The sequence below is a fragment of the Ascidia mentula genome, chromosome 8 (assembly GCF_947561715.1).
Source record: "Ascidia mentula chromosome 8, kaAscMent1.1, whole genome shotgun sequence".
NCBI lineage: Eukaryota > Metazoa > Chordata > Ascidiacea > Phlebobranchia > Ascidiidae > Ascidia > Ascidia mentula.
In genome coordinates, this window is record NC_138573.1 from 1,870,695 (window position 1) to 1,898,292 (window position 27,598).

At 39.7% G+C, this 27,598-nt stretch overlaps 4 protein-coding genes across 6 annotated transcripts in view; 2 read left to right on the forward strand and 2 right to left on the reverse strand.

Moving 5' to 3' along the window:
- Nucleotides 1–5,381: 5,381 nt before the first annotated feature.
- Nucleotides 5,382–20,803, reverse strand: LOC145912388 (uncharacterized). The gene is made up of 13 exons (XM_082999842.1): nt 20,531–20,803; nt 20,343–20,448; nt 18,141–18,310; nt 17,583–17,731; nt 17,310–17,425; nt 16,705–16,886; nt 15,833–16,032; nt 15,469–15,583; nt 15,080–15,268; nt 8,857–8,979; nt 6,573–6,757; nt 6,410–6,511; nt 5,382–6,340 (listed from the first exon to the last, which is right to left on the reverse strand). Exons 1-13 carry the CDS (start codon nt 20,768–20,770, stop codon nt 6,208–6,210), a joined length of 2,010 nt encoding a protein of 669 aa, XP_082855968.1. The 5' UTR covers nt 20,771–20,803; the 3' UTR covers nt 5,382–6,207.
- Nucleotides 11,262–14,994, forward strand: LOC145912390 (monocarboxylate transporter 13-like). The gene is made up of 5 exons (XM_082999843.1): nt 11,262–11,502; nt 12,123–12,263; nt 12,560–13,357; nt 13,865–14,155; nt 14,423–14,994. The coding sequence occupies exons 1-5, from the start codon at nt 11,301–11,303 to the stop codon at nt 14,569–14,571; spliced, it is 1,581 nt and encodes a 526-aa protein (XP_082855969.1). The 5' UTR covers nt 11,262–11,300; the 3' UTR covers nt 14,572–14,994.
- LOC145912392 (GDP-fucose transporter 1-like) lies at nt 20,674–25,007 on the forward strand. Of its 2 annotated transcripts, none has more exons than XM_082999846.1 (8): nt 20,674–20,804; nt 21,773–21,922; nt 22,139–22,236; nt 22,514–22,710; nt 23,032–23,121; nt 23,187–23,362; nt 23,622–23,819; nt 24,143–25,007. In XM_082999846.1, exons 2-8 carry the CDS (start codon nt 21,779–21,781, stop codon nt 24,305–24,307), a joined length of 1,068 nt encoding a protein of 355 aa, XP_082855972.1. In that variant the 5' UTR covers nt 20,674–20,804; nt 21,773–21,778; the 3' UTR covers nt 24,308–25,007. The 2 variants fall into 2 exon arrangements, with proteins under 2 accessions (XP_082855972.1, XP_082855971.1); XM_082999845.1 differs by lacking the exon at nt 20,674–20,804 and adding an exon at nt 21,298–21,500 and having other exon boundaries at nt 24,143–25,005.
- A 52-nt stretch (nt 25,008–25,059) lies between these two features.
- Nucleotides 25,060–27,598, reverse strand: part of LOC145912394 (uncharacterized) — a 53,377-nt gene continuing 50,838 nt past the window's right edge. Inside the window, exons 2-5 of one of the 2 annotated variants that reach the window (XM_082999849.1) lie at nt 26,189–27,303; nt 25,955–26,035; nt 25,654–25,758; nt 25,060–25,412 (exon numbers count right to left, since the gene is read on the reverse strand). In XM_082999849.1, coding sequence (XP_082855975.1) covers nt 25,266–25,412; nt 25,654–25,758; nt 25,955–26,035; nt 26,189–26,344 — 489 coding nt within the window. In that variant the 5' untranslated portion in view covers nt 26,345–27,303 and the 3' untranslated portion in view covers nt 25,060–25,265. Of the gene's footprint in view, nt 25,413–25,653; nt 25,759–25,954; nt 26,036–26,188; nt 27,304–27,598 lie in introns of those variants that run through there. The other variant, XM_082999850.1, reaches the window with a different exon arrangement.

A 27,598-nucleotide genomic window follows, 5' to 3' on the forward strand; every position in this document is an offset into this window, starting at 1 on the left:
TCTGAGTTACAAAAAACGTAATTAAACTTGAAAATTTTGTCTGGGTTTCATTTGGATTAAATAAAACTGACAAGACGTTTAATTTGGGAGGTATGGCCAGAGAAAATATTGAAATGCTAAAACCTTTTTTAAATTTTGTTCTTGTTTTCAAAAGATTTATTTGAATATCGAGTAAAATACAAATTACGCTGCGTGATTCCATTTAGTCACAACAACGGTCATATATACTGGCTTAACCATTAGGCAAAACGTTAGTAAATTTTAAGGTTCCACAATTCATTGCATAAACCCCACATCGCGTGCTCTAATTGCATAGACGTACATTTAATTTACGTTTGATAGTTCTAACTGCATAAACGTTCAAGTCGCACAAACCTCGACCAAAGGCTGCCAATGCCAGAAGCCATAACAAGATGGTGAAAATGTACAAAACAGGAGAACCAACCAATTTTCCCCATTCGGTTATTTTGTTTCTCACAGCGCTAAACGCTGATTTCCATTTATTAATTTTATTTCTATGAAGTTAACCTTCGGCGAAAGGTCGCAAATGTCGGTGGTTTGGGCTAAGCGAAAAGTAGATTTTGCCTTCAGCGAAGACTTTTAAAACGTTGCATTGGACGCAACTTGTTACAACGCTCGGTGGCTTCTGGCATGTCAACTTCAAGTGCGATTCTCGCGTAACAACACCGCGCTAAGCACCGTAATTTCGAGATCAGAAATGGAAAGTTTAAATGTAGAACGTGCCGCAATGAACTATAAATAGTCGCGCAGGCCACCTGGACAAGTGGAGCGTCCAGTTATCAAGATTTTTCACCCGCTTTAAATTTACCAACCATGCGATCAAAGCTCGAGAACTTGCAATGTTCTCGCGCGCTTGTCAACTTTGGAGAACTACAAGTTGCAATTATTGAGTTGTTTCGTTATTTACTAGCTCCGATGCTACGAAAAACCTGGTGGCTCCATTGGTCAACGAAGCCAGTAGTTCTCAAACGTTTTGTCCTTTGATGACGCCAGAGTGGTCGCGAACCCCCTTTAGGTTTATCATTCAGGTAAATTACAAAGATTCAATTAAAGAACGAATTTTCTCCGGTTATTCAACATCTTCGTTGATAATTTTATGAAAACAAACTAATTTCCATCTAGATAACGGATATTGGATGTGTTTGTATATTTGGAAACAAATATGTGGTCTGCGTTTTCCAAATCAACTCATGTTGTTTGGGTCGGCCCGTGCAAGATGCCTTCGATAAAAAACGGGCTTTTCGTAATTTAAATGTAGTAACGGCCAATATCATACAAAACCTGTATGCAAGATGACAATACACTTCCCATATTCGCATACTTTTTATTTTTAAATTTGCGACAATAAAGATATATTGTGTGTCGTCTGTCGGCTTTGGGGGTTGGCAGTTTTCCTAAATTTCGAGTTCCTTGCCCGTTGAACCAGTTGTATAATAATCGAACTATTTCGTGCTGTAATTTTGTTCGCAAACACTAGACATCCTCACAAACCGAACATAATGTTTCGACAATTTAAATCTTTTAAATTATCTTTGCATAAACGAACAATCCACTAAATGCATGGATTAAGATGGAAAAAATACACTTTAAATAAACTGCCACTCAATAAAAGGTTGAGGGCAACGGTAGATAGGGCATTTCAGCGTTGTCCGCAAAATTGCCAAGCATAGCCAGCACCACAGAGCCAAGGAGTTAGGAGCAGATGATTAGTTGTGTGGTATCCCCCGTCTGTTTTCAATTGGCGCTTTTAGCGTCTGTCATTTAAAGGAAAAGTGCAATTCCGGAGCAAACCTACTCGGTGATTTTGTCGTACGGCGGTGCAGCGCAGAGACTGGCACAAGAATAAGCACATTCCAATATACAATTGTGGCTTCCTACAACGACACAATGACGATTATTACGCACAATGCTTTGAAGTGGGAAGCGCTAGTCCTGCGAAACATCGCGACATAACAAGATTTCATTGGAGTTTCGGGAAAATGTTGTACAACGTGTGTCGGTTGATCCGAAGAAGACGCGTGGTTTTAGCCACGTACGTAACAAAGTATTTGAGACCGCGTAAAAATCAGGAACATAATTGCTTTCTGAGGTAAATTACAGTTGTAACATCAGATGTCTAAATAGTTCAAAAAAAATTAAACATTTTCAAAAGCAAAATTATGACTAAAGAAATTTGTTTGTAAGCTTAAAACTTATACACATCTGCCGGTTGAGGCGAAGTTTCGTGGCAATAAAATACCAATGACCAACGCATGTTCATTAAAATCAAAAACAAATTTTGTGTCTCCGAACAGGTTGGTAAACAAGCTGTGTGACGAGATGTTTTCAAGAAATTTGACATAGTTTGGAAATTGAATTTAAACGTTTTCCGCGAAGAGACACGAAGGAATCCGCATAATCCATGGGCGACCTCCGCGGGGCCACGTGGGAGGCCGACCTTGAGCGGTCGACGCAGTTTGAAGGTCAAGTCGAAGTAAGTTCACGTTTGCGGACAACGAGCCCGATATGGAAGTTTCAAGAGTCAATAACCCGACCACCGAAAGTTGAAGTCAAGTGCGAAAATATAACGATGCCTGGCAACAATACTTAAAGTATTTATATCGTACAAACAAACAAGCGTGCACGTTGGATGCAAATGAATAAAAAATATTGCCATTCAGTTGTTATGCTGCGGGAACATGTCAGAAATGGGTGACGTAAAAGTGTTTAGTTTATTTGCATCCAACGAGTCGGTATGTTTTTATGTGAATGTTTGATCACATTTTCAGCGAAAAACCAAAAAAAAACTGGAAATTTTATTTGCATAACAGTCCAGAAAATAATTGACTTTAAATTTTCCGGCACAACGAAGTTTAACTTTAATGAGGCAAAAAGCTGACATGCGCAAGCGGACAGCATGTAATAAGTATAAATACATGCTGCTGTTGCAAAACTTTAAGTATATGACAATTGAATTCGTCGTAGGTGTTGGTTTCTATCATCACGAAATAATTCCTATCCAGCTGGTTACATCGTTATAACGATTGACACAAATAAGCGGGACAAATGAAAATGGAATGACAATGGCTACATTCGAAAATAAGTCGACTCATTGTCGATAACAAAGGAACGTTAAACGTCCAATAAACAGTCAAATCATTGGGCATTGTGACGTAAATTTAGGAATCCGAGGTATGTCGATCCTATCGGTTTGAAATTAAAAGCAAACGCACACAAGCATAAGGAATGTGCCTGCTAGTGTGAAAGCTAGCACAGTGCCACTCAACAGCTGCACTGATGAGACCTTACAGGTCGAAACAGTGCGTGTACACACCCTGTCTGCAGCTTTGCAATATTATGGCTTTTTTTTGCATATAAGGAATGTATTTGTAGAATAATCTTTGTGTAAGAAGATTTTTATTTTGATGCTTAATCCTTTTTTGCAGGAAGTGATTATACCTTGGTTTGGTATATATATTAGACAGTCATGAACGCCGTTCTGGTAAAATATTTCTTGAATTCAACAGAATTCAACTAATGGTGTTTCCCAAATACTTATGAGAAACTCAAATTTATTTGCTTATTAAGGAAATCTTAACAATAGTTTCTTTTTCGTGTAAATTCAAAGTATTTTTTTACTTTCGCTACTGGTTTTACCTCAACGTTCAATTTTGCGTTCGGAATGGCGTCATTTCCAAGGAATACTGAACCCGAATACCAACAACTATTTGGGATAAACAAGTATCACCATCAAATGTATAACTGGCGATGCATTTAAACCTAAAAAAATCACAAATTGCCGCATTTGGCATTGGGGGCGTACTCTATACAATACTTGTGATTGCGCTTAATTGAGACGGTTTTATAAATATAAATTTTCTATAAAAACACACGTTTTATTAAATCTTCCTGTTATAGAATGTTGCTGCACATTTGCGGTTATGACGTCACTGAGAGTTCGGATCGGGTCATATATTTTGATAACGCGCGATTTTCTCGTTCATATTTGGAAGTCGGCAGACAGTTTTCATTTTGGAGATCAAATGAGGACAATACAGCAGTTGTACAAACCTGATGTAATGTGTATGTTATATTGGAACTGTAGTGCGCAATTTCGTTTGGACAGGTTGTAATTAAAAACCGGAACGAGTGGTTTTCAAAACACCAAAACATTCGTTTCAACTGCAATTACAACCGAAGATACTTCTGTGTTCATTTTCGTTGTAGCCCGCGAGAATCTGGTCCTTCGCAAGACTTACAGTAGTGCAGGTACATTAGTTTGGTCCAAATGTGTGTTTTCGGCGTTAATTAGCAATTTTAACAATTCTGGAAGAGCGTTTCCCAGAGTGGGTTCAAATACTAATGGTTACATGAGCTACTATCTAGTTTTCAGCAAACACTGGTGAGCATGAACAAACGCACAAACCAAACGAAAACAAATCCCTTGAAATTTTAAGAGTTTCTTGTCATCTTAAACAACCCTTGCAGGGTTCGGCGGACAAAAAAGTCAGGGCAACACTGCTGCAGAACCTTCAATCTTGTTCACTTCATTGCCGTCGTCACACCTGCTCATGATATGTCACATACAGCCGGGGGTGAAATTCGTGGACGGCGACGTCAAGTTCGAGCGTCGGTACACGAAGAATGTGGCGCAATACCATAGGGATGGAGGGGTTGGAGTCGTATCGCGTGCTCCGGGGATCGTTGACAAACAGGTCATTCAGAAAGGCGCAACCAGGCACCAACGACGCAAACCTCTTCAGATAATTACCGGATGAGAAGTTGCGAAGGCGTGAATCGTGTAGACAATACATGGGTCGTGTGTATAGCAGCGTCTCTCGTGCGGTGGTCGCGCTGTCGAAGCTGCCGCCATATTGTGAAGTCAGCTATGATTCACGCCGTGTTCGTCGAACGATAACATATCGTTATTCACCCTCCCACGGCAAAACCAAATGTCGAGGGCATCGTTCACCCGCAGGAACCACATGAGAAACGCAACCTTTCCAATGAGGCGGTTCAACCAGAGTTAAGGCCAACATTTTCGTGTGTTTGTGACAGAAACGGAAAAACGCAGCAGCAGTGACGCAATTTTTATTGTTAACTTCCGGTGTTAATTAAAATTCACTCTTCACGTTGTGGTTTTTTACCAGTGACAAATTGTTCAACTTGCTCAGTTTACAAAATTACTGCCCACTGAAGAGTATTAAATTATTTAAATTCCATAAATACCTTCAGATGGCCACAAAGATCCTTAAGGAACAAAGTAAAAACGATGGCCGAGAACTGAATCCTTTTTTTCCACTCAGCGTACTGGAACCACTGAAAGACAGAGTAAGAAAAATATACACGATGGAATTTAGCAACAAGATTTATGTCGACGAGTTAAGGTGTAGAAAGTTTCACAGTTCATCAACCTCAGCTTCCATCACAGTTTCACATTTTCTTGCACGCAGTTTCAAAAACACGGGAAGGTAAAATCACGGTGACTTGAAGATTTTCTTGACAATTTTGAGCAAAGAGAAAGTAAAATAGTGGAAAACTTTTCAGCAAAAATAACCGCAACCAAGAACAACGCAAAACAAATAAACTTTAAGCGTTGATGGAAAACAAAAAAAAGAATGAAGAAATTGTTTATGAGACTATTAAAAACGAAATTAGTTCATTATTGTCAAAACAGTAGCCCACAGCGAAAGTGCACAAGAATTATTTTCCGAGCGTGTAATTGGCTGTTGCAATTATAGGCAGAGTTTCGATGCATAGGAATTAAAATGGCCGATTCACTATTGTAGGCAGCCAATAAGCAATTAAGTGCTACGTTTCTAAACAAAATAATGGAACAACATGAGCACTGTGGAATACATCGCTGGAACTTTTTCACATGCGATACAAACGTGATTTCAGGCATCATTCACCAACAGAAAAGAACAAAAAGGTTTGTCATTAGATACAGGGAAACACGAATACCGGGCGACTGCCAAGTTGGGCACGGCATTATTTGAAAAATTCTGTCACATTCAAAACATGTTCAGCATGTACACTGTTTTTTAAAGTGCTTTAAATTTCTTAAAGTGCAAAAAGTATCGTTTTCGAAACAGTATTACTTGTACAGGTTGTGGCACGCGACCGGGTAGTGTAAAATAATTTGGCACGCATCGTCGTTCAGGTCGTGCGCCCCTACATTGTATAATAACATCAACGATCAGAAAGTCAACGACTTTGATCAGTAAAATCCCAAACTCTGATTGTTGCGTCATAGGAGGCACTGACAATGCGTGTGGCGTCAGCGGCGACGGCGTTGACATGACAACCGTGTCCGTGGAGTTGATTTACCTTGCCTCGTCTGAATGTGAATCCGGTTCAGTAAAAAAGGAACGGCAACATTTTACAACGGCAACGTCATAAAGCTTACCCGAAAATGTTCCAATACTTTATTTTACCGTCTTTTCCGGCGGTAATCACGACACCGGAGGGCGCCGACGAGTCGTTGATGCGCAACAAAACGTTTTCAATCCTGAAAGTGAAGTTGGTTATTTTGAAGCTCAGGCGAGGGCGTGGTTTAATACAAAACCAACCTTTGTTTGTGAGCTTTGTAAGTGCGCATGCGCGTTCCACTCGAGTGCTCCCAAATAGTAATCCTTCCAGCGGAGGCGCTCGCGAGCAGGTTTTGCTGGCAGCTCAAGGACATAATTGATGTCTTTTCTCCCGTCCATAGGACCCGCAGGCATTGGCCGTCAGCCACTCTCCACATTCGTATGCTCTTCGAATTCGTATGAACGTTATCCACAGAATATTGCCAGGTTACATGCTTTTAAAATATTTATGCGCACAGACAGCGTTGAGAAGCCGGTTTTCACTCATACCAAATTCGCCCAAACGTCTCGAATGCGGTTTTTGGTAATGTCCAACGCAAATATCCGTTTTGATAATCAGCAAGCGGCACGTAACATTTTATACGCAATGTAACAATTTTACGAACGAATTCAAAAGTACTAAAAAACCCTTAAGGTTAATGGTACAATCTTTCCCAACGACTAATTTTGTTAATGACTTCAGCGAATTGGCAATTAATACGGACAGTATCGACTAAATGCGGTCAAAAAGGGAAGGTTTATGATACGCCACCTTCTTAAGAGTATTTTTGTTCTTTATGATAATATCATTTATGCTTGGTTGTATATTTTTTTTCTCAAACCAAACATTACATTTGGCAACCCCAAATATAGGAATCAATCGACCCATAAATTGAAAAGCCGTGCATTGGGTGAATGCAATTCTATTGATCATTCAAATATGCGCCTTTCAGGTAACCAACGTTGTAACATGTTTCTGTAAGATGGGTTTCCATATGCAGCTAGGCCCCTGCAGGCTGTGGCAATATGGCGGGAAAGGCTGCAATACCTGCCACTTCAAAACCGCCCTGCCCACAAACATTGCATTCCGCAACACTCAAAGGTTCTTCACCCGTCATAATCGCACTATACCGCACGTGATTATGACAGCGCAGAGGTCATTGTGTTGTCATTATAGCAGATAATCGATGGCAGAAATAATGTTTTCGTGCAGATTTCATAAACAGCAGGTTTAATTGAAGTCGTTACAGACCAGTTTTTGTTTCTTAAATAAAACAAGGTATCGTTGTTAGTTTGGGAAATTACAGTCATGATTTTCGACCCCAACTTTCCCGCTTTGAGTTAATTTAAAACGTCTCTTGTCCATCGAATAATATTAATCCTCAAGCAAGGGACATTCGGCTGCTAATTTAAGCAAAATTTTCGCGAATCAATGATTTGGGCGATTGGAACGGTAATGAGGTCTCCTGAGAAAATTGAAGCACGGCGATTGTTTGTCATCGAACCATACATAGACAGGTCTGTTACGAATTCGTCCCATATTAATGTTACGTAGGACACGATGCATGGAATTGTGGGCAATGCGAAAAACCGACTATAAGCGATTGATGTCACAGCGCAAGTTTCAAGGGCAATTTTTTTCAAGGTCGAGCAACGGTATAAAGACATGCTTGAATAACCACGCCAATCATAAAGTGTGCATTGAGGTGCTGATGTGTGGCTGGGATGTGTAGTATGAGCGTGTGGCGTTCTACTGTGTTATATTGTTCTACAGCGTCGTTCAGATCAAATAGAACGCATACAAGGGTAGCCTGGTGTTAGCAGTGCAACGCAGGGCTTTGAAAGTATATGTTTCACTGAACTTGAATTAAAGAAAATGGGCATTATTGTTATCAAACAGTTGAATCAATTTAAGGTTTTTACACCTTGCAGTGCACATTTTGTGTGAAGGTGTTAAGTATGGACGAAGACATTCGCCTTTCTTGAACATGGAACATAGTCATTGTAATTAATCTGTCCTTTTGGCACAAATAAACGTAACTTTTATTCACCGACGTAAAATTCATTATGACTGGCAACAACAGCAACCAATAGTCATGTTGGCTATTATTTCCAACACGTTTTGTCCCACAGTAAGTCGAAGTTTGTCAATGCAATAGTTAGGAGAACTTCGTCACGCACGAGCGAGCGTGGAAGCACTATCCCCACGAGCATCGAAATTGTTGTCCGACAATGTGGAGGTCGACAATTACGCTCGGAGCGGAAATACGCACGCTGAGACGCGCGATCTTGTACTTATACCCTCACTGTTGGGATGACACAACGAGATCTGTTTAGACTTAACTTACCGAGGGACTAAGTTCAAGTAATTACAACACCGAAGCTTGTCGGCGTTCGCAGGTTTACGAAAACAAAAACGAGCGCTTGGCTCACCGCCAGTATTTACTATGCCAACGGCTTGACGCCAGCCTTGAGGTTTTGTAGCAGCTGTACGCTCAGTGCTTACCTTGTCCGCAGAGCCGGTGAACAGGGTGTGCATCTCTCTATCGGCATCCATTGCGAATACTGCTGAACTGTGGCCTTTGAGCGTACGGTGCAGCACGCAGTGACGCATGTCCCACAGTTTAACCTGTGACGCAACAATGCGCATTGTTAGAATTTGAAATGATGGGTTCCATAACTATTGTTAGTGGCCTGGTGAGCGGAGTTATCAGTGGTTGCATGGTTTGTGGGGCATTGTTGAGTATGTGGTTGTATAGGAGGTTAAAAATTTTGAAAACAACAAAACTTGTGAAGCAAAAAGAGTGCAAGTTAATCTTTGGTTTCATCCAATGCAAAATATATCAATCTATTCTAACAGCTTATGACAGCTGAGGCCAGGAAGAATGCGAATGTCCGGACAACAGGAAATTAAGTAGACTGCTCGTCGATTTAGTAACCGTCGCGTCGTGTACAATTTTAGCAGCAATATGATCAATGTTTACAGCAGTTGTACCACAGGGTGAAGTGGCCGAGTAGACTCGTGAGGCGACCGGTTTTTGTTATGTTTTAGCGCATACCTCGCACGTCTGTGTGTATAAATACCACTTCGGCAAGGTTTAAAACCAGTGGAAACTTTACATGAGAACATGAAAGTTTTGGAGTAACTTGAAACAATCATACAGATCCGGATCTTTGGCGTAACTTGTTTGGGTCATAATACCACACAAGGATTCCCAGTTAATAAGTATACAAGTGTTACGTAAGAAGCAAGTTGATCGTTCCTAGGCTTATGTGTTTACTTAGTCGGTAAAACGTGCTTTGCAAACGCACCGTTCAGTCGATTCTGCGCTGCGTTAAAAGTTGTATGGGGCTTGTGTTATGCATATATCCACAAAGGCTTATGCACATCTTTCAATACCGGTATATCGGTACATTAACTGACCTCCAGTGAAAGTTTTTTCGTAAAGTTTTGTACAGGAAACATATCGTTCAGTAGTTCCTGCCCGCGTTCAAAACATAGCATTTATTTGTCTTAGGGAATGCATAGAGATATAAAGGTCGGAGTTTCTGCACATGTCGGTCATTAAATGGACATTCTGTTGTTAACCTCCAGTACACATGTTTGTGGGGATTTAAAGCCTTGCGCAGGAAAAACAGGGCGGTTGTACAAATTTGACCAATCAGCGTCGAGCCCTTGGGGGCCGACCGACCACGTAAGGTGCAGTGATTCGGACTTTGTGCGGGTCAAAGTTGCCGTAAAGCCGGAATGTAAACAGGGTATAGTTGGTTGGCACAGCGACCTCAATGCACGTACGCAATATCGGGATTCCTTTCCCTGATGGCAGATCAGAAATTCTGAGCAGCAACGACAGTGGTGGGAGCAGCAATGATAATAATAATCAAAGAACAAGTAAAACCATCTTTTCCATAAAGTTACGCGATCTGGTTTCAAACGTTGAGCAAATCAATACTCAGAATATGTTATGGTATCCTCCCGTCGTGCAATGGTCGAAGCAGCAGAAATATGATGTTTTTTCCGCTTTAACTTTTAGAACACATACGGCCCCCGACTTGATTTCTTGCGGTTCTTCATCGTTTCAAATATAATATTAGGTTTGTTATGTACAAGTTACATATCAGATATTGACGATGTCTTGAAGTAAAGGCAAAATATATATGTCAGAAAAAAGACAATCATATAGAAAATTACTTAGGATTTTTTCCAATACATCTTGTGGAAAAAAACAGATACTAAGTCTTTGTTGCTCATCAGCTTGTTTGGTGATTTTAACACTGTATCAAAGAGTTTTTTATGTGCAGTTTAAATGTTTTAGAGAAGCAATACATTCGTCGGTATGGCGTATGTGTTTCAGCTACCGTCAATCGCAGTTCAGCAAGCATTATTTTTAAACTTGTGATTTGACAGCTTTTGTTGAAACAGTATTTTGTCCCAGGATGTGCACGGTCTCTGACCACTCGGACCTATAATGTTGCATGTAAGGTGTGGGTTGGTTTGTTTTTGTTTCTGAACGAGAACTAAAAGAAAGCATATGTCAAAAACGAGACGAATTTGCAAATATTTAACTTGCGTAAAGTTGTTCAAACAACTTGCAGACCCCCCGATAACACAACGTTGTCGAACTCCATGAACAAATATAGCTTTCCCATAGGTAGAATTGCGCTGCAGTGAGGTGCGTGGTAGTATTCAGTCTAGCCAGGTTGGTTTTGTGGCAAAAGTTGCAAAATGTATAACGATTAGGTTTTGTTGCAAATTGCAAAATGTACGACGATTAGCGCAGAACCAATTTTTCCAAGCTTAGTTGTAGACAAAACAAAGTGTACATTTGTATTTCGTCAATGCTGTAAAATTACTCTTCAACCTACTTGATATATCGTATACTGACGAAGTTTGACTTTTCAGAACGCACCACAAAGGGTTATCCAAGGTATGCCACCATTCAGTTAGCCATGGTGATAAAGTACGACCGGCCACCAGATGGCGGGTGGGGGTGGGCGATAGTGTTCACCACCACGATGACGTACGCCATAGCGTGGGGAATCCCCCGCGCCATGAGCGTACTTTTTCTCGACCTCCAGCAAAAGTTCGAGACGTCCAATGCGAACACGTCATGGATTACGTCACTGATGTTTGGTTGCTTCGCGTGTGGAGGTAAGATACATATATTTGTTAGGGGGCCGCGTACAGGGTGTACATACTGTTTCAACCTGGAGGTCTCATCAGTGCAGCTGTTGACTGTAGCACTGGCTAGCTTTTAAACGAGCAGGCACAGCGAATTCCACTTTGTGGTACCATTCGATCAACGTCTGGGTACCAATCAACAGAGTCGAACCACCATGGAGCACACCATGACGAGACCTTACAAGTCGAAACCATGTGTGCACCCTGTCTGCAGTTCTCAATCAATATATGACGCTTTTTGGACAGATACGTGTGTGTGGTGATAGAAGGGTGACAGGCTGTTTGTAAGTTTGTGCCCCGTCATCGTATATCACAACTCAATACTTTGCCAGGGCTTTTTGTGGAAACCTAGTATCCCGAAACCCCCTTTGAGATTCGCTGGTCTGCATATAGTTCATTTTTTAACTTTCCTATGAATTCTCGTAAATTAAGCGTTTATAAACATGATAACGCGTATTCCAGACGACTGTTCATTATGCTCTGCTCCATGTAGCGGACAAATATGTACAACAAGGTTGTCATATGACTGTCAACCAATTACTTACGCAAACTTCAACTGGTCGGTGTAAACACAGCTCACTTAATTGCAGCCCTGTTTGGAAGCCTTGTGACGAGTTTGATCGGACCGCGTCGCACGATGATGCTGGGAGGTCTGATTGCCTGCATGGGAATCATTATCGTTTCGCAAGCTCCCTTGCTCCACCTCGTGTACGTTGGGAGCGCCATCGCAGGTCGGTCAATGTTTCAAGCCACGCTTATAATTTATGTGGTAAATACGAAAAGTTTGTTGCTTGCGCTGCTAAGAGTTTTGTTGACACAAAAAAGGGGTTCCCTGGCAAAAATACACAATGGAATACCGATTGAAAAGTCGATCAATAGTTTTTGCCGGTTTTAGTTACGTTGGAAATCCATTCAAAACAATTCACAGTGACTCTTTGGCCATCTTAAATGTGCATAAAATGACTTTGGAATGAAAGGAGCATTTGTTGAAAAAGACACCGGTGGCTAATGCGAGTTTTCCATGCAGGTATTGGGTTCGGATTCACGTACTGCAACGCTACCTCACAACTTGGAATGTATTTTGACAAGAAACGCGCCTTGGTCTTTGGCATTGCCACTATAGGTGCGCCGCTAGGTGGCATGATATTGCCCGTGCTGCTTACCACATGCCTACCGACGTACGGACTGGAAGGGACCCTGCTTATTGAGGCAGGAATTTGCCTAAATTTGGTTATGTGCGGGGCTTTGCTAAGGCCGGTGATAATTGGAAACGCTACCGATACCAGTAAGGAAAGAATCGCGGGTGTAGACGACACGACTGGAGACACGTGCACTAATATCGTGTTCAGTGACACGGTTAGCATTGCATCGTTGGACGATGTTACAAGCACGGTGCTGTACAGCGCACCAAGCCCTATACTAAGGCGCAGGCACTTGTCGCCTCACAAAGCAGTGCTGATGAGGAGTCTGTTGGAGAAAGTGGATTTGAAAAAGGACGAAGATAAAGTGAAAATCCCCGGAAGTGGAAAAGATCAAGTTTCCGATGAGAACAAAAACCGCATCGATGTGAAGCGGAAACCGGAAGAGGGATGCAGTGAGAAAAAGGAGGTGACCTTGAGGTCGACATTCGGGCCGTACGTGGGCCTGTTGTGCAACTGGAGGTTTATGCTCTTCTGTATGGTCGGATTCCTCGACTTTTTCGTCCGGTGCGTTCCCACCTGGTTCATTGTGGTCCACGCGGAGTCTCTGGGCATGAGCAACACGTTGGGGGCAACTTTGCTGATTGTTTTTTCCGTGGCTGACGGCTCGACCAAGTTGCTGACAGGTATAAAGGGTTTAAAGCGACTTTGACTGAATATACGACTACACTGCAACAATGAGGTAGATCGTTGGTATTCAACCTTTTTGTCCCGGCGGTCCACTTTCATGACGTCAGAGTAGCCAAGAATCCCCTTTAGGTTTGCTCCTGTTTAGATTTAAGACTAGGGTGCACGTCACATGTGTTTTTGTTTGCGATAATACTAGGCTGTAACGTGCTTCTGTAATTTTATTTTAAAATGCGAACACGCATGTCGAATACAGGTGTTTATAAATCACATAAAGTTGTCGCAGATTTCTAACAACACACTACGAAACTCCACCCCCCTGGTCGAGAACCACTGTTGTATAGGTGAATCGACCATAGATGCTATTGTATGGGAGAAACGTTGCAGAGAACCAAATAGTTGCACAATGTTCGTATCTGTTAAAACTTACTTTCAGCATGCCTGCAAAAATGCTTCCTCAAATAACTGCAAAATTTTATTGGAGGACTTTTCCTTTTTCAATACAGGTTACTTCGGGGGAAAAATTCCGAAGGAGAAAGTTGACAAAGGATACGAAGTTCTTTGCTTCGGCGCTGCCCAAATATTCATGTGCGTTTCCAGCCTCGCTATACCGGCAGGGTATAACTACGGTACTGTAGCTTTGCCAGTAGCCTTCTATGCCGTCGGAAACGCAGTCAACAGCACGTACTGTATGATCATACTGTCAAGGTTGACCTGTCTAGAGCATCTGCACCACGCCATCGGACTATTTCACTTTCTCAGTGGGTTGGGGATACTGATGGGCCCTCCACTCACTGGTAAGCACGTGTGTGTTAGGGGGGCAATTCATGTTACTGTTTTGAAAATATGTTGACCAATGTTTGCTTGTTTCAATACAAGATCCATGGCTCACTTTAGTAAATTTTAAATAGAAAAACCATGGCATTGTAACTTTTTTGAAACTTTATCCAATAATTTTTGCAGTACTTCGGTAGCTTTTTTACAGGCATATGAGTTGACCTTAACTCTTTATACGTCCCCAAAGTATTTGTGAAATTATTATTCATTGCTTTGAACATTTGCAGGTTATTTGGCCGACGTCACTGGCAATTACAACATCGTATTTTATTTCACGTCTGCGTTGATGTTTCTTTCTGTGTTCGGGATATTAGCTCTGTTCTTGCTGATCCAGAAATTCGGGATCAGAAAAAATGAGGATCGACAGAGTGTTTGAGAAGGGGTGGATGCCCTGATCTGTCCACAATTGTTTTGTTGTTTCATGAAATTTATAGGGAATTTTGCCGAAACATTTGATGACGACATTCAAAAATTTTGATTACGTCATGTCCAGTTTTTGACCAATCCTATTTTATACGAATTTATTTGTTTTGAATCACGTTTGCATTTTGTGATTACATTCTTATTATCGCAGTCATGAACTCTCAGCATACTAGACGTTTGTGACCTTTTAAAATGCAACTTTTTGGTGCACTTTTTTGCGATTCGCTTCCGGGAATTTGACGACGTCACCGGTAGCAAACCGTGTGTTTTTCTCATAATTTTTCATTCAAGTTTTGTATGGCTTTAGGGTTCTTCGTGCTGTAAAACCAATTAATACCGAAAACACGTATGCATAAACCTAGTACTTGTCCCTATTCCACGCTGTTTGTGATTTGACGAAATACAGAATAAGTTTGAAATATTCTCTGCTGTTCCTCGCACAAAATTATCACCGTTCTCACCATTCTATCCTGCGAGCCCGAAGCCAGGAAGTTTTTCTTGCAAACCATCGCCCATATCGGTCCTTGGTGGCCGAACAGAGTCCTGAGACACCCTCCTTGTTGGCCCATTCGCCATATTTTTACGGTCCTGTCATAGGACCCGCTTGCCACCATGTGCAAGGAGACTATGGCCACAGCCCACACTCCTTTCTGCGAAAAAATGAAAAGTAGAACAACCGGGTCGAATAACTCTATTTATATATTACTCGTTTCCATGCTGCAAGTTACATGCACACCAGATTAAAAATTAAGACATGTGGTTCCAATGTAATATTTGATATTCACTACAACATATCAGTTCACAGCTTTTTCTCGGCGGTTCCGTTAATGTGTAACTATCTATGTTCTACCTGGTGTCCGGTAAAAGTTTGCCTCAACTTGTAGTTTTCCAAATTCCAAACACGAACCGCAAAATCCTTTCCTCCGCTCACAAGAAGGTCATCTTTTATAGCCACGGAAAGTACACTGTCAAAAACATGTGAGATTGTATTGCATAGGGTGACCTCACTAAGGATACAAGTCTTATATTTAGTTTAACAAAAACCGAAAAATTACGTCAAGTTAAAGGAATATTTATTACAATTCTACTTAACATATCTTTTAAAATAACTAAAAACCTTAATTAACCAGGTCGAAATACTTTTCACACAAAAGTGGTAAACAGAAAGCAGTGTTCGCAAAACAAGAATGCCTATTGTGACGAAACGATGTTACCTTCCCACGTGTCCAACGAGTTCGATCACGCGACATTTTCCCTCCTTCCAGTTCCGTTTCATGACGCGATCTTCCTTGTAACTGGACCGCCAGCCCCCTAAGAGGGGGGTGCAGGCAGGTCTCACCCCCATTCGCGTCTCCAGACATTTACGTTTCCAGATCATGTTGTTGTAACACAGCCTTCGCCACGTGGTCGACACCTAAAATAACGGTTTTAAGATGTGATTAATTGGACTGAGATAGGTTTTTTGTAAAATCGTCCAAGACACCTAAATAATTGTGTGACAATATATATTTCTCCTTTAGGATATTATGAGTATTCTAAAAAAAAACATAAAACAAGTCTTCCAAGATGATGAGGAAACAATGAAGCTTGAAAATAGTCGCGGTAAACGGACATAAAAGCGCCTTTAAATTTGTATACGTATCAGAAAACTAAATATTCCTTTGCAAACATAGAGATAAACTCTTTGATAGGACCAGAGGTGCGAAACTATTCGAATCACGGGACAGTAATTATCAAAATTTAACAGCCAGGAAAACGGGTTCATGCGAGAATTAAAGAGTGTTTACACTTGAAAATACAATATTCAAAAGTTGCGATCAAAAAACGTGCACTATAGAATTACATTAAACTTCAGCATGAACCACGTTCATAAGTGAGGCTAATTATATGAAACCCTGGCGGACCAGGTTGAAAGACCCGAATTTTGAAAGAACCGAATTTGTCTCGCAGGCAGGAGTTTGTCCAGCATGTCTGCTGTATAGTCGTGAACATACTGCATAGTTATGGTTATAACAAATTGAACAAACGGCAAGGAAAAAAACATGTGAAACTGGCATGCAACTATATCTGTCCAATAACAACATACTTTTGCGCAATTGCTCAGATCGTTCGGAGCGAGGTACGAAAGAATCTTATAGGCGACGTTGGGTGGCAGCAGAGAGAGCAAGTCGCGATGGGATCGAACCGCCAGAAAATTTGCGACGAAGTACAGCTGACGAGCGTCCAATTTCATCAGGGCAAGGCGGAAGAAAGTGGCACGCTGTGAACCTGAGAAGTCAACAAATCCCATTATTACCTTCTTCGTCGTTCTATTTGTGAGATTCCATCCATCCTGTGCGTATAATAGGTATTCAAAAGAGCAGCGATTAACTTTGCACTCGTAACTTTGATTTTTGAGTTTGCAGTTATGTTTTTTTTACAAATTTTGCACAATCCACGTTCGTTGGTACCATGCCACCCCTCTATTTTCAACTTTTAATTAAATTTTTGGTCAGAATCAACACGCCGCGTGCTTAATTTAGAAGTTGACCACAGATTTTGTGTACGCACGTTCGGTTACGAAAACGTTCAAGTAAGTCAAAACACGCCTGTTTATAGCTCTGTTTGCTAAAAGTGTACGTCACAATGTTAAATGCTGCAACCAGATCAGCACTTGAGCTGCATTCTTTGCGGAACATTGGAAATACCAACCAGTCCAGTTTCTGTACCAATCGTACAGAAGCGATGCGTTGTTAGGGGTCGTATCGATGACCTTGAGTCGACCTTCGTTGGCCTGTAGATGACGTCGCACCTGCATTGCCGTCATCCTTCGAACAATTTACAAACGCTAAACTGCTATCTCTGAAGTTTGTGTTACAAACTTAACTTTTTTAAATGAAAAATTGCACACAACGTTAGAAGACGTCGCCATGCTGTTTTCGATCAGCAAAAGCCGACAATGACAGGATTGTTCCCCGAGCTTACCAGTTCGCTTTCGGGTTGTCGAAGGTGGATTTCATGTGGTCTATAGGCGTGGTTAGACTCCTCCTATGGTGTAGATGGGGAAGTCTAAAGGGAGATTCCAGGGCAGCAAAATCCTCGCGTTCATCTATTATCTCTTCATCACCTTCAATCTGCATGAGCGTTGAATTTGTGCAATTAATGCTATATCATAACTTTTTGGATAATACTTTCACCAAATAAACTGCACATGCTATAGGTTGTACATGTAGATAGGTAACCTGAATAACAAAAATGACAAATTGAATTCGATGAGTGCCTGACGGAGCTGCTACATGGGACTTTCTTCGATGGGGGACAAAAAAATTAACCAAAAGGGAAATAAATCCATTATTTAAACTTTGAAAAAGGTTAGTTGATTATCACAGATGCGTACAGGCTAGTTCATTGTCTTTGTGGTGTTATGGGACAAAAAGTTACTCATACTTAGGCTCAAAGAATTCTGAAAGATAATTCCAAATACCTTTACATATACACATAGGTACACAAAGGATTTTAGCAATTTAAGATAATTCCGAATACCTTCGGAAGCAAGCCGAACTGCTTTTTGACTTCTTGGTCGCTGCGTAGATGCACGCTTTTTGCGCGGTGGTATCTCTGAATAGTTCGGTTTCGTGTCAGTCTCTGTCTGGTGGCTCGCGTGGTTTCTGTGCTCAGGGGTGTGAACGGGTCGCTCGGATACCTTTCCAAAGCTGAAACACATTAAAGAACTCTTTACATTCAAGCTTTGGGGATGAAAAAACCTTTGTACTTTAACACAAGGAGTTTCCACGTCCGGCTTACTGCGTGTTTATTTTACTGGTCTGGTGTATCGCTTTAACAAAGCGCTTTGAGCCAAGGTAAATATTATGCCATGCACAAGACCAGGTAAAGCATACCGCACGTATTTCAACCATCACTGCTCTGCGTGGGTTACATTTTTGTTTCTTATTTAAGCCCCTAAAACAATAAAATTACATTGCTTGCATGAATGCAGACGGGGAGTTACTACATTTGTCCGCCCATATTCACTAATAACTAAAAATTACAAAATATTTTTGTTCTATTATTAGTGGTAGACCTTTAGAAAACTACAGAACATATAGTTTCGACCAATAAGAGCTCCTCAGTGCAACTGGTGCCGATGGCCCTGGACTACCTGGTAAACAAGTCAGGCAAGATTTTTTCCACCTTGTGGTACTTTGCAGTCGACTAGTTTCTTTGACAAATAAAACGCGGAATGCATAAAACCCTTTAAAGATCATTGACGCTTGATTGCGGACACTTGAACGCGTAACCGTAAACTATAACACGCTAAAGGGCACGCATGCCCCAGGCTAAGGTTTACAATCTTAGACAAACCTCATAAAGTCTCATATTGCGGTCAGCACTAGGATTTACAGCGGGCTATAAAATCACCTTTGGAAGCAGCAAAGTGACTTGTCGATAGTTTAGAACGAGAGCAATTGAAAATCTGAGAAAAGCTGAACGCTTGCTGTTGTACATTTGTAACCGTCTACATTAAGCAGGTTTGAAAGGATTTTTTAGTTTAGCAATGAAATTTTAGGTTTTTGATGCATTTAGAGACGGGCACAAATATTTTGAGAAAAATGTTCGAATTTTGCAGCGACTGGTGATTATTTTAGTCGAAAAGAATTACGGCGTGAAAGTCCTGCCAAGTTATCAGAATGATATAAGGTTGACGAAAGCATGTGTGTATATTTTGGATGCCTAGATATGTTTGTTTCAAGGAACCAAAACAAAGACGTCAAAGATCCAACATAAAGCTCCTCCCACAGACAAGAATAATGAATGGTCGCCATCATGTTGTGTAAAATCTAACAAACAAATGGAACTCGACACCAGCGTAAGCTTGTAACCAGACAAAGGGTGTCCTCTGTCGGTCCTGCGATGGAATGAAAACGGCCATTTGTCTAAAACGACCATACCTATAATCGCCCATATTTTCAAATAGCAAAAGTTGCATTGTGACATATGAATCTGACGTTCTTCTGGTGAAAAACAACAAGTATACACCTTTTGTCTAAAAAAGATTGTATTTTGTCACCAGAAGAACGTCAGATTCGTATTTCATTATGATACCTGGTGGTCAAAACCTATTTTCAGTTTTAAAAGTTGCATTGACGTGTGCCAAAACTATAAGACAATTCGAATCCAAATCAAACATATATAGTTTAAAGACACGTCATAGCTACGCAGTTATGTGCAAAAAACCTGCCTGCTTCAGTAAATACGTGGAAGCAACATCTTTTACAGGACCAGAAATTCAACACAATGATTTCAGCCGTCAAATCCCACACCACAAGAATTAAACTTGTGATGAACTTGCGATGACCACGAATTAAAATCAGTGAGCAACGCCAAGCTGTCCCGCGATTATGTAATCTCTCTTATGTGTGGTGCATCTTGATCACGTTTTGGACACGCAATAACCACACTCCCGAAAAACGTAAATTACCGGTTAAGCGAGTTTACCGCAGTTCGCTTAAAAAGGTGAGCTTAGGACGCAAGAACACGTATTTAGCGTATTGCTGCGGTGTGTGCTGATAAGAAGTTTCAGGTGTTTGATGCTGTTGTTACTTGAGCTTAAACCAGAAAACAGTATTTAAAGTTTGCATTTTGACGAGCCAGATATTAAAATTAGAAATATTTAGCAAGGTATTACTACATTCCTAGAATATATTTGTATAACGAGCTGGACATGGCAAAAAACTGGATTCTCACATGTGTACATGAAGTCTCTGTGCAGCACTGGCTGGGTTGAGGTCCATAGTAACTGGAACTGGGAGTTATCTCCCATTAAAATGAGGTTTTCGAGAATCTGGCATCTCTGCAAAAACGAAAAGCCGCCAAATTAAAACACAATCATTAAGTGATAAAGTGCACAAATTTATGGCAAATTGTTTGCTTGCCTCATCATGGGACCAATTTTCAAACCAAATCGCCAATTCATCCAGTTGTTTTTCAAATTCGATATCAACATAGTTTTGTTTCTCCAGATTTTCATCTGTAGAGTCCAATATTTTGTGATCTGCACTGCTTCTGTGTTTGCATCTTTCGTTTCTATTTGATGCTTTGTGAGAAAAACCAACTACGGGAAACTCAACGGGTTGAATTTCGGGAGAAACACGTGCTTCGTATTCTGAAATCATCTTTTCTTCATTTTATCGAGCTATCCCTAAGTCAGTAAGTAATACTTCCGATAAGAGACGATTAATACTATTTTAAAAGCCTTAAGAACTTCCTGCTTGAATGAGTTCAGTCGTTTTACTTAAAAAACACTAATTTGATGCTTACCAATCAATCTTATTATTTACAAACACGTGCGCAATAACGCTGCAAACGTATATAGCGTATTGTATGCCGCCAACACGAGTCACAAGACGAAATATGCCAGGGAAACTATTTCGTAATCACCACTCATCAAGACGAGTAACTTTCTTTATTAAACTCTCCAAAACCTCTTGACTTCACTTCACAACAAAACTATCCTCAACTGCTGTTCGGACACCACTTGAAAAGAAGAAAAACCGCGCTCTGTTTCGCATCGGTGACTTTAATGTCACTGGACCGAGACAACAAAAACAGTATTTTTGGAAATTATTAAATGTCCAAAAATGAAATTAATTTATTAAATTGGATTGATTTTATTTTAAAACCTGTAACCTTAGTGCCGTTTAATTATATGCTTGGAATTTTTCGCCGCACTAGTTTCGTTCGAAACAATAGGGGCGATATAGGCCTACTGCACAACCTGTCAAAATACCGGATATACACGCGGCATTGTTTACTGACGTCAGCATCATTGAAACAAGATTGAGTTAAATGTGTTGCTGTCAATGAGACAACCATTTCTACGGCCGTAACAGTCGCTTGCAAGAGGTAAAGTCTAGTAATAGTTTGTGTTTATGGTGCGAAAACATGATGAATTGATTGTCATGCCAACTATTTTCCTGCGAAAGCCTTTTTTCAATCAGGTTTCGTATTTCTATTGGCCTATTAGGTTACTGATAGCGTTGATGGCGTATGGTCAGTGGGATGAGGCTAAAATACAAATTAACTTGCGTGTGTATATCGGAAATACACACATGTGTTGTGTATTGCAATACTTTAACTCAAGCAACATTATTAATTGTCATTTTTTTTGTTCTCAGTAAATTATGAAAGATAACAAAGAAGAAGAATCCAACGACGCCATGAAGAAGGAATCCTTATTTGTCAAGTATATGAGAGTTGTAGGAGTGGTTGCCTTGTATTGGTCTGTCAGTATTAGCATGGTATTCCTCAACAAATACCTTCTAAAGGTTGGTAAAGTTTTTTTTTTCATATAACTTATAACTGGGCCTATAGATAAAACATCACCAATGCATGATTAGTATTTTTCACCCTGGCCTGTATCTAATTATAGTGTTTGGTCAAATACAGATGTAGGCAAAAACTACCTAACCCTTGTAATACTTTCGAAACGTAAGTGCCAGAAGAGCAATTCCTATTATTGCCCAAGTATATATTTATCACAGAGTGAGGATTTAAAGTTGAACGCCCCACTGTTTGTTACATGGTTCCAGTGTGTCGTGACTGTCACCCTCTGCTGTATATGCAGTAACATTGCCTCAAGGTTAGATGCAATTAATTTTTTATTTCATAATTATCAGTGAACTGCTTACAGTTGTACACAGTGTTTCGACCTATCAGGTCTCATCACAACTGTCTGCAGCTCACTAAATTGGCTCATTGCCTGTTCATGATTGTTTTTTTCCAGTTTTCTCCTGTATAATATATTATATAGTATTTTTTTAAATATATTAATAACTTAGTGTTAGTTTTTGTATTCTTGGTATCATTTCTTGGTTGAAACAGCTAAAAATTAATTAAATAATTGCTTAATCTTTCAGTTGTCCTGGATCGTTAACATTCCCCGCATTAACGTTTGATTACAAACTGTCACGAGAAGCTCTTCCACTTAGTGTTGTCTTTGTGAGCATGATCACACTGAACAACTTGTGTCTGCTTGAAGTTGGTATTGCTTTTTATACAGTGGCAAGGTCTTTGGTCACTATTTTCAGCCTTATTTTCACATACATCATCTTAGGTGAGTGCTGTCTGACTTTATTTGCGCACATTTTTTTAATACAGATATATGTCTGCATACTATATTTATAATATGACTGTGCAAATAAGTCAGGATATTATCTGTATATTTCAAGTGGACAAGTTTAAGTATATGTCTGTATCCTGTATTATATGTATCCTGTTTATTGTCTGTATATTTTTCGGTCACATCCGTATGTCTGTTTGTATTTTGTTGCTATTGTGTGTAGGATTACAATATGTATTTATTTTATGTTTTATATGGGTAGGTTCAAAGTGGTCCGTATTGAAATGTGCAATATTAATTTTGTTTCATTTACAGGTAAAAAGACAACATTTCCTGCACTTGTCTGTTGCTTTGTAATTATTGGTGGATTTTTTCTTGGTGTCAACCAAGAGGGGGAGTCCTTAGGTATGAAAGTTTTAAATTATTGTCTCATAACCTGGTTTAACTATTTTACCATTTTGTAACTTCAGAGGGTGTGTCTGTAAAGGGGGTTTTGTATGGTGTTGCTGCGAGTGCCATGGTTGCCTTGAATGCCATTTACATTAAAAAAGTGCTGCCATCCATGGATGGTGACATATGGAAACTTACCTATTACAACAATGTCAATGCCTGCACAATGTTCCTGCCATTGATATTCCTTTTTGAGGTGGGTCATTAAAACTGATTGTGTAAATTTTTAGCTAGTGCTGTTAACTGTTTTTTTTTTATCAGCAAAACAGGCATTTTGCCATACTACTTGTTAAAAATTGTAATAAACATTTGTTAGTTTTTTGTGAAAATTACTGCCAAATGCAGTTGTGTTAAATGACATTTTTGCAGCATTTGTTGCACCATTTCTGTAGTATTCAATTTGGGTCTGGGTTTATGCCAAAAATGGCTAATTACTATAATTATGTTTTGTGCAGCTCAAAGAAATATGGAGTTTTGAGCGATTGTTTGATACTGTGTTTTGGATGTACATGTTTGCATCCGGATTCTTTGGCTTTATTATGGGTTTTGTGGTTGGTTTGGAAATTAAAGTTACAACTCCTGTTACGCATACAGTCAGTGGAGTGGCAAAGGCTTGTCTGCAGACGGTCATTGCTGTAGTTTATTATCATCAGGTAAATTATTGTTTGTACATATATTATTTCTCAATGCTTGGTATTTGCCCCATGACAGTGTTTTTATCTGGAATCATTGTAATATTAGCTGAAAAGTTGATTTACTATTTCATAATCAATTCAACGTTTAATTATGGTTTGACTATTTAAGTTAACCTCAAAAAGCCCAAGGTCAAACACTCTATATTGTGAGTGACCTTTCAGGCGCTCTGAAACTACAACAGCTGAAACGTCGAAAATCAATAGCTATTGTCAGAAAGTCTTCTTGAGCTAAATTTGCAATATGTCTGGCAGTGTCAGCAACAAACTGTTTGACTTTTTAGATTAAAACTGTTTTGTGGTGGCTTTCCAACATGCTTGTGCTGGCTGGAACTGGCTCCTACTCTGTTGTGAAAAGCATTGAGATGAGGAAGGAGCACAACAAGCTCGCAAACAAATCTATTGATGAAAGACCCAGCGACAGAAAAGAATCTCGTCCGCTGGTTTAAGTTTTTTCACACTTGACTATTTTCTGCTAAGTCGTAGTCCCCCAGGCGACGATGCAATTATGCTATCTGCAAGTCATAAGTAGAGCTTGGTTAAATTAGAAGCAGTGTCTTTTTGCACTTTTGCGTGATGTGATGCAGACGGTTTTTATCCATTTTTAATTTTTAGGGGATTTGGTGATTCAAATGAAAATTAGTGAAATCTTCAAAGCTAAAATCCTTGGTTTCTTCAACTTTAGATGGAAATAGATCATATTACATACATATCTTGTCACACATGTATTAGTTTGTATTGTAAGTTTGTATTAACTTCTTGCCTTTGATATGGTAGTTCTTGGCCTTTGATATCATTACTGTTGTAGATACTATTTTTCTGTTATTTGATTGACTTTTCATACTCACATGTTCAAACATCTTACATGAAACTGGTTTGGACGAGATTATTGTCAAAAAAGAAGTTTTTTTTGTTTTTAGTATTACTCTGATATAATTTTTACATCATTAATTGCTTTGCGAAACATAGGAAAATAAACGCTAATGCTTATGTGTCTGCACCAATGAAAATCTACAGATTTGTGGCTTGGCTTAGTGATATTCTTGTATTAACAACTGGTGCTCCTGTTATTTTGAAAAATCCAGAATTGTTTGTCCAAAACAACTTATAATATTGCTTTTTGAATATCGGCGTTTCATTTTCTACCACAGTAGTATGCTATGCAGTTAATAAAGAAAAATAGTAGAGAGTTTTGTATGAATATGGGAAGTGACACAAAGTTTATTAAAATACTACCAACGCACGAATACATAGTTTTTGCACTTTCACAACAGTTTAAAAACAGCAAATGTAAAACTAACGAAAAAATGTAAAAAAAATTGTTGCTCTTTCTAAGCAACCTTCAGCATCTCTGTCTTTAAACAAAGTCATTTTTTTTCGACACTTACTGGACCTTTTCTCATACAATCAAATTTGAAAGTCTAATGAGGCAGTTTCACCATGACCGACTCTAACAATATGGGTTTGTTGTTGTGGATCGGTGCCATGGGATGCAGCTGTGATACTGTATGTACCTGGTGCAACTATGATGTTCATTCCTTGCTTTTGCTCTAACTGAAAATAGAAATCATTTCAATGCATCACATTTACTTGCTGTTTGTTAGTATATGTTTGAAATAACATCAGACTGTTTGAAAATTAATAATCATTATTGCATCACAATTTTGCTTTGTAATGAATTTACTGAAAATATGACTAATGTTTTAACAATAGATTTGGATCTAAAAATATGGTACAAACAAAATTATTCTGTTAGTGTGATTACATTGCCAAATTGTTAGATCAGTTTAATTACCGGATTTCTTCTTTGTACTTCTGTGTATTTAGGTTTTAGATACTTCTGGCAAAACCGCTGGTCGTGCTTATTCTGTTCATTTGGCTGAGTACTTCTGTAGTATCGCTACAAAAATATCAATAATTTGAGCAATAGTTTTGCACGAGCATTTACTAGATTTAAACCTTCAAAAAAACCTGCAAGATTTTTCTGAATATACATACAACATTGTGTGACAAATGAAAAACAGCCTTTTTTTCTTTCGGTTAATTCATCACAGCTATTGTAATTTTACACTAGCAGCGTTTTCTATGTCACTCACCAAACATTGCCTTGTGCATGTAGACAAGGAAGACATTACACTCATAAATGCGTCATCCAGTGACGTGTACACGTTAGGGTCCTATAAAAAAACAAATGCACAAATAAGAGAATGAAACAAAACATTAATCTGCTGAATCTGGGAATAAGATAGGGCAACAAAAATGGCTTTCCAAATTGCATGTTATTGACAAAAATGGTTGGCGATGTCACAAAAAAATAGCCTATTGCTTACGTGAAAAGTTGCAGCAGGCTTGGGTTTCGACTCTGGATACCTTAGCTTTCTGGCCTTTGTTCTGATTAAAACATTCCGTGCTTGGTCGCTGGAACGTTGCAAAGTATTGGATGTCCAGCGCGACTGACCAAGGCCATAGTTCGTCGACGTTTCCATCCTGTTTAACTTGTACCTGCTTTGCGTTTCAATACGTTAACTACCGGCTTGTTGCTGATCAGCTGTTTTTTAAAAGAAAACAAGCGAAATGATGCTCCATAGAAATTACACTGTCAACATATTTTCATTGCAGGCGGGCAAAGGAATAAGCTTGTAATAAGATTTTATTACACAATAAATGAAATGGAAGAACAACAAGTAAAAAATTTATGTACAGATCACACAGTTTGTACACTTGAAATATAGATGAAATTTGGTTGCTCACATGCAACATACCTACTAAATAAAATTGGTTCGCATCACATAAAAGTGAAAGACGGCGGCGTTTACATTGAACTTGTGTTAAACTGTCATATTGAATTTTAAAGAACTGTTCATTTAGCACAAAAGTTACGTAGAATTTATTGTACATAACCTTGAAGAAAAGTCTCAACGGGTGGCAGACGAAACGTCGGTTAATATAAAATCTACACAACTTTTGTGCCAAAGGGACAGTTCTTTCAAATTTACAATCAACAGTTGCACTACGTTAAACTGTCAAGTAGGTGAAAATCCCTCCTTGATTTTCACTACCTCGCTGTAGTGTGGAGGCAACTCGTTGTACATACGTCCCGACGAAACACTGGCTATTTCAGAATAATCCGGCGGACTTTCGAAATCGCTTTCTCCGCCGGAAGAGTGACCTGGCAGCCGATACAGTCTAAATAAGGAACTGGCGTTGTCGCTTCGCGATGAGGGAGAACTCGTAGGTGGGTATTCCAAAGTTCGGTACTGGTATATGCAAAGCGACACGGCAATAGCAACCATCACAAATCCGGCTAAAGTGACTCCAACACCAACTCCAACATGTGATCTGAATCCAGTCGTTGCCAGAAAAACTCCACCGCCTAACAGTTGAGCTCCCAGTATGAAAAGGACCTTTGTGCAGTTGCTCGTTCTTCTTCTGGCCCTCAGATAACCTACACAGCAACAAATTTTCAAAAGATCAACTTCAAAGAGATTCCACGATACAATGCCATAATGTTTGGCTTGCTTATCTCGTGTTTTTATTTGAGACTTCATGTTAAAAAGCTTATGCTATGAAGGTAGACCCAGCTTGTCTTGTAATTATTAACCTGGGCCTCGTAGAAAGTTTTCTATGTTGAGTATCACTCCAATTCCTCCAAGACTGATTACTCATATATTATTTTGGGGAATGATAGGTCGACTGTGGTATTTGCAACGGTTGCAGCCTGTGATTGCAGAGCTTGCAAC